Genomic DNA, 6233 nt, shown 5'->3' on the forward strand with positions numbered 1-6233 from the left:
ACCATCACAGATACAAATTTGGTGAGCTGCTCATTTCCTCTGGATTTTGCAATCTGGGGCTCTGACATAGTGGGGGATGTGGTTAGCCAAGGAATATAACGAGGAGACTTCAGTCCTGATAGCATCGCAAAGAAACAGCATAGCTGGTCCACAGCCCCCTGCTGAGATCTTTGTTCCAGAGGCAGCAGCCCTGTTGGAGCCAAATACCTACTGACAGCAGAATGTTCGCCATGAGGCTCTCCTTCATCATCACCCTTCTTGGTGAGCATCTCCTGAAAGGGCAGGGGGACCAGAGCACCTGCAAGGGCAGGTGAGGCGATCAGAGGGCCAGCTTTCTGCCTTGCTTATGCATCTTCTCATGAATGGAACCCTCTGTTTTCAGGTTGGTGGCAGGCTGAGCTGTGGCGATTGTCTAGAGATGAGTGTCAGTAGCCAAAAATGAAGGTGTTCAGTGGGAAGAAAATGGGAGCGCCATGCCATACCCACCTCCAACAGAATGTTTTTCTTACCTGCTAGATGCCAAGTGGCACTTGCCAAATTTCCCCCATTTCCTTCAACCTGTATGTCTTCTGGAGGCTGTGAAAAGGAGGCCACCTGCTAGATTCCAGCCCTGGCTTTCTTTTGATCCTTCCTCAGGCTGCTGCTTTCCCTACTGACGGGAGTGCCAAACTTGGCACCAACTCACATGGGGTGACGGGCACCCCACTTGCTGCTTTCACCTGCCAGCACTTCATTCTGTCAATGCAGCTCGCTCTGCAGCCCATGACTATCTGCCAGTGTTCGGCTTCATGCCGTCAAGAGCTTCCCTTTGCCGATTCCTGTGTACCAAGGCACTGTTAAAAGAAAAGTTCAGCCCAGGCTGATGCCTTTCATGTTAGCAACCCTGCCATTAGGCTCCAGGCGCCGGTCCACTCGGGCTGGTTCATTTGGAAGGCCACATCAGCGACAGGAATTGACATGCTGCATCCCAATGGATCAATTGCCAGCCGCCCACCGAAAGCCTCATCTGCAAGAAACTCTAAGCCAGCTCTGCTGGTGTGAATTAGGAAAGGGAAAACCTGGGGACTTGGTCCTGAGCTTTGGATGATCCCTGAGAAGAAGAACCGTGGTTGCTCCTTTCTCCACCTCCACGCAAGCCAGTCACGTGTCCCAGGGTGTGTATAGATGCTCCGGTACCTTGAGGCTTCCCATGCTGTCCAAACCTGGCAAGGTGTGCAGGGGCTGCTTTCAGAACCAGGCCAGAACTCCAGGCTTCGTGTTGGGTTCCGGAGCGGTTTCATAGCTTCCCCAGCAGTGCACGCCACTGGCTTTGGGTGACTCAGGAAGCCAAGCACCGCAGGTGCAACTCACTCAACATGCAGGCAGCAAGCAGGCGGCCCATGGCTTCTTTCCCTTCCCAGGAGCCAATTGCCCATGCACAACTTTCAGTTTTGTCCCAGTATGGCAGACTCCCCCTGCAGTTGTATCCTTCTACGATGTCTTTCTCCTGGATAAAAGGGGCTTTGGGCCAAGGCCTTCTTAGTCTCCGCTGCTTTATAGCCAGCAAGGCCCCAGGCTCAGGGGAACCCATCCCTCCCCAGGCCTGAGGACTGGCAGATGCTGCCGGGCATGTCCGTGTCTTCACACCTGCAGGTAAATGAGCAGGTGTGGGGCTGTGAGGACTCTCTCTCCCCACTGCCCTGTCCCGCTTTGCTCTGCAAAGGCAGGCAACGGGGAAGAAGCCCCCCCAAGCCCGTGGTCTCTTCCTGCTCTGGCAGGAGCTGACCGTGAGCGGAGTTTCTCTTCTTGCTCCATTGGAAATATGGATTTTTGTGAAGAACTAGCTGTTGATCAGAAAAGCTTGTGAAGTGATGAACAGGCACTCCAGTGGATATGATCCCAGAACTATTAACCTCACATGAACTCTCTCACTAGCACTCACTGTCTGCATCCTCATTCAAAGTCATCTGCAAATTGCTCATTTTTCAGACCGAGTGTGTTGCCAGTGCTCTGCCTTGCCAGTTTCATTCCTGTCCTCTCCCTCCTCCAGGACAGGGTGCCTCTTACCCCCTGGCTCCCACCCCAGGGTTCCCCAGCCATGCCAACATTGAGAAACACGTGACCCACATCGTCTGTGAGGGTGAAGACGGTGTGTGGGCAGAATTCCAGTACTCCAGAAAAGGAACGCGGCCAGAGCTGGACACTGAAATCTACCCAGTTTTTCCATATGGAAAGGCTTTGTTTTTCAGTCTTCAAGGGTCAAACGGTGGAGTCTATCATTGCACATATTGTGCCAAGGAAGGCTATGGGACACGGTGCTCCCATCCCGACAACACGCTTCACTCGAACATTCCAGGTAAGGGCATCGCGTCGCTCAGACCTTCTGTGGCAGCAGTTTCTCAAATGACACTTAAGTGAATATTGAACGTATTGCCTGTTTGATTCTGCAGCATTAGAAACTTTTGTTAAGGGAGGTTTCCCGACCAAAATTGGTTCTTCGGGGCTGGAGTCATCATGAAATGTGGGCTGGACGGCACCTTGGGGGTCTCCATGGTCTACCAGGCATTTCCCCCGTTCCTAAGCGCCAGTCTCTCCAAATCCTGCATGAGAGTGAACCCCAAGGGCAATAACAAAGCTAAGAATGTGCTGCAGTTCCCACCAGACTTAGATCCAGGACTTCCCTTCCACTGAACGAAGGGCTGCCTCAGTTTCAGGAATTGCTTCCCCACACACACCACCCCTTAGTCCAGGTCTCAAGCCCTCTGAGCTGCATTTTCAGAGGGCTGGACTAGCTTCTGTAGAAAGAAGGGAGCGCCCCTTTCCTGGAACCGGGTCCCTGTGGGCCGGAGCTCAGGGGCCGTGTTTTGCTCCCTCTCTCAACCCATTACTTCAGCAATGCTGGTTTTGGGGCGTTGTGGCAATAAAAAATATTTCTGCATGCGCTTCATGTATCCATACTGAATATTTGTTTGTTTGTTTGTTTAAAATATTTATATGCCATCCTCATCGCAAAAAAAGCCTCAGGATGGCTTACAATGTAATAGCATAAATAACATAAATAAAATTCCCGACCCACACGGACTGCAATTAAAACCACAGAAAAAACAATATTAAAACTTATTACAATACCGCTGGAATAAAAAGGTCTTAACCTGGCGCAGAAAAACAAATAACGAATAAACGCAGATCCCATTGTTTCCACCATCCCACCGGTTGCTAGTAGGAAAAGCTGGGTTGCAGGCATAAAGGAGCAACCGAAATAGCTGTTCTCCTTCCCAGCTTTGCCCTGCTCCTTTGCTTCTCACAGGAGTCAGAGAGGCCAGCGTTAAAGGCCCCTTTCCTCCTCCGTTGCTTTTGCAGGAGTTGGCACTGAGTGCTGTTGCGATGTGCCACCAAGTCATCTCCGACTTACGGCGACCCTATGAATGACAGCCGTCCAAAATGTCCCACCCATGACATTCCTACCTAGCTGTTATAAATTCCTACCTAGCTGTTATAGGTAGGAACTCCTACCTAGCATTCCTACCTAGCTGTTATAAATGAGAGCCAGTGTGGCATAGTGGTTAAGAGTGTGGGACTGGGACTCAGACGACCCGGGTTCTAGTCCCCGCTCAGTCATGGAGCCAACTGGGTGACTTTGGGCCAGTCACAGACTCTCAGCCCAACCTACCTCACAGGGTGGTTGTTGTGGGGATAAGATGGAGGAGGAGATGTAAGCTGCCTTGAGCCCTTTGTAGGAAAAAGGCAGGATATAAACCAAAAAATAAATAAATTAATTCAAGGCTATGCCTTCCTTCTTGGAGGCAAACCATCCCTTCGTTGGCTGTCCTTTTCTTCCTCTGCCTTTACTTTCCCTGGCATGACTGTCTTCTCCAGGGAGTCTTGGCTTCACATGATGTGTCCAAATTATGACAGCCTCAGTTTCATCATTTTTCTTTCTGGCTGGACTTGATCTAGGACCAATTTGTTCATCCTTCTGTCCATTCAGGGCATTCACAAAGCTCTCCTCCAGCTCCATGATATGAATGCATCAATTTTCTGAGAAGAGCCCATTTTGAAGGCCTTTTACCTCTTGCTCCATTCAAAATACTGTGCTTTGAACCCACAAACACATAGACACACAATACTAGTTGCTGACCAGAAACTGATTTAAAGTGATGTTTAGGCTGTGTTGGATTATGTCCCAAAATGATTAATCTTTCCTCTTGTATATTTGTGGGCCTTATACAAACAGTGTACTGTGCTCAATGTCTCCCAATTTTAGAGTGAGTTTGTTGAAGGTACGTGACCTTGCAAATTTCATTCCTGTTTTCTTCCTTGTCCAGGAAAGCACACGCTTCCCAAGCCTTCCTCCTCAGTGCTCCCTGGTGATGAGATCAAAGTGGGAGAACGTGTTGATTTTTCCTGTGAGAGTAAACATTATAAACATTATGAACGACCAACATTCTATTTCTTCAAAGAGGGAACTCCAGGAAGGCTGCAAGTTAAGTGGAAAAAGCCACTTTTTCCTTTTAGAAGGGCCCAATTCTATATTCCCAATGCCCAACCAGGAGATGGAGGGACATATTGGTGTGCCTATTGCTTTAGTACAGCATATAGTCAAACATGCTCAAAGCCCAGCAGGATACATCACATCAACATAGCAGGTGAGTGCAGTGCTCAATTATATGCCCATTTCTCGTGTGGAATGTTGGATTTATTGTGTCTGCAAATCAACTGGAAAACCTGCACTGACTAAAATACAGAACTGGTTCCAGAGCGTCTCTTTTTCCCTTAATACCATGCCACTAGAAACATTCACAGTTGACGCCTTCCAGATAAAAAGGTATTCTTTTGGGCTGAAACAGTAAAATGGGAATCTACAGGAACACTATGCTGCATGGATCTCACCCCTAGATCCTGGCCCAAGCGTGAAGTCCAGAGGGATGGAGCGACGTATCCATCAGGGATCTGCCTTCCACTGAGCAAGCTCCACTCCCCGACTTTCAGGGATCCCCTCCCTACACATCACAGTCCACCCAATTTTGAAGGGTCCCCCAAACCTCTGGGAGGCACTTTCAAGTGAATGGAGGTGCTGGTGTGGTGAGCAGCGGGCAAAATTCTACTTCGTCTAGCATGGCTTTGCACCCCTAAATCTGCTTCCAACCCCAGATGCTTTTCCAATAATTTGGGGGTACCAAAAACGGCTATCAAAAAAGAAAACACATTTTCCAGGGAGAGGAAAATCCTTTTTCAAGAGGTTGACTATGCTGGGGAAGCCTGTTGGTGCAACCATCCTTATTTCCCCCAGACGATGCCCCTGGACGCAGCACAGGTCACCACAAAGCCCCGTCCCTCATTGGACCATTCCGTGGGACACTGGGGACCAGAAGCCCGCTAAGTGCAGCTTCACTGCTGATTCAGGTAAAAGGAAGGCTGCACTGGGGGCCCCCCTGGATGAACACCCTGAAGGAGCAAGGGGTTCAAGCGTGTCAAGGAAGCTGAGAGCAATGCTGTCAGAAGGGCAGAAAAGTCTTGCTAGGCTGCTCTCCCAGCAGGGGCACCCAAGGCAGAATGGTCCAGGCTGTAAGACCAGATCATGATGCATCCCCCCATTCAAGCCGAATCACACGATGGCGGTGAAGACGAAATGGGCAAGAGCGGGCTGCACACCCACCGTGCCTCTTCCAGAGGGGTGCGAAGCAGCCTCTCAAACCCTAAAGGGTTCCCCATACCAGCCCTTCCTGAAAGCATCAGCTGAAATGCCAAGACCCTGACTGTTCTCATGGATATCACTCACACGTTCAGACTGTGTGTGAAGAAGTCCTTTTTCAGTTTATTTTGGTTGAGAATTTCTCCACAATAAAACAAAAACTCAATAAAAAGAAAAACACACACATATGCATAACTGCATAAATTAAAATGTATCAATGTAGCGAATGTAAATCAATACCACAAAAAAAAACATTGGAAAATCCATGCAATTGTTCCAAACATAAGGTCTTAGGATTTCCAGATGTCTCTTTTAGCAAGCTCTTTATTTTCAATTTTCTGAGGGTTTAGGCAATATAGGATGCAGTCCAGTGGCCTCCAGACAATTGACTTAGAGGCTACAGGAGTTTTGGAGTCCCAGTGCTGCAATCCTAAAACCTTGCCCCCCACCGCCCTATGGTTCCTGCCAATGCAGTAAGGCTAAGATGAGCTGGAGCCCCTAGGATAGCTGGACGTGGATCTGCCATTCCAGTGTGGCCAGTGTGGCGTAGTGGTTAAGAGCG

The 6233-nt window shown here is 49.3% G+C and overlaps 1 protein-coding gene across 1 annotated transcript in view; it reads left to right on the forward strand.

Annotated features, from left to right (window-relative positions):
* The first annotated feature begins 230 nt into the window (after positions 1 to 230).
* Positions 231 to 6233, forward strand: part of LOC123032087 (immunoglobulin superfamily member 1-like) — an 11272-nt gene continuing 5269 nt past the window's right edge. The window contains exons 1-2 of the mRNA XM_044447712.1: positions 231 to 261; positions 2066 to 2335. Of these exons, the coding sequence (XP_044303647.1) occupies positions 231 to 261; positions 2066 to 2335 (301 nt within the window). The remainder of the gene's footprint in view (positions 262 to 2065; positions 2336 to 6233) is intronic.

This window comes from Varanus komodoensis, unplaced genomic scaffold, assembly GCF_004798865.1.
Source record: "Varanus komodoensis strain SLA01 unplaced genomic scaffold, ASM479886v1 scaffold53, whole genome shotgun sequence".
NCBI classification, from domain to species: Eukaryota; Metazoa; Chordata; class Lepidosauria; order Squamata; family Varanidae; genus Varanus; species Varanus komodoensis.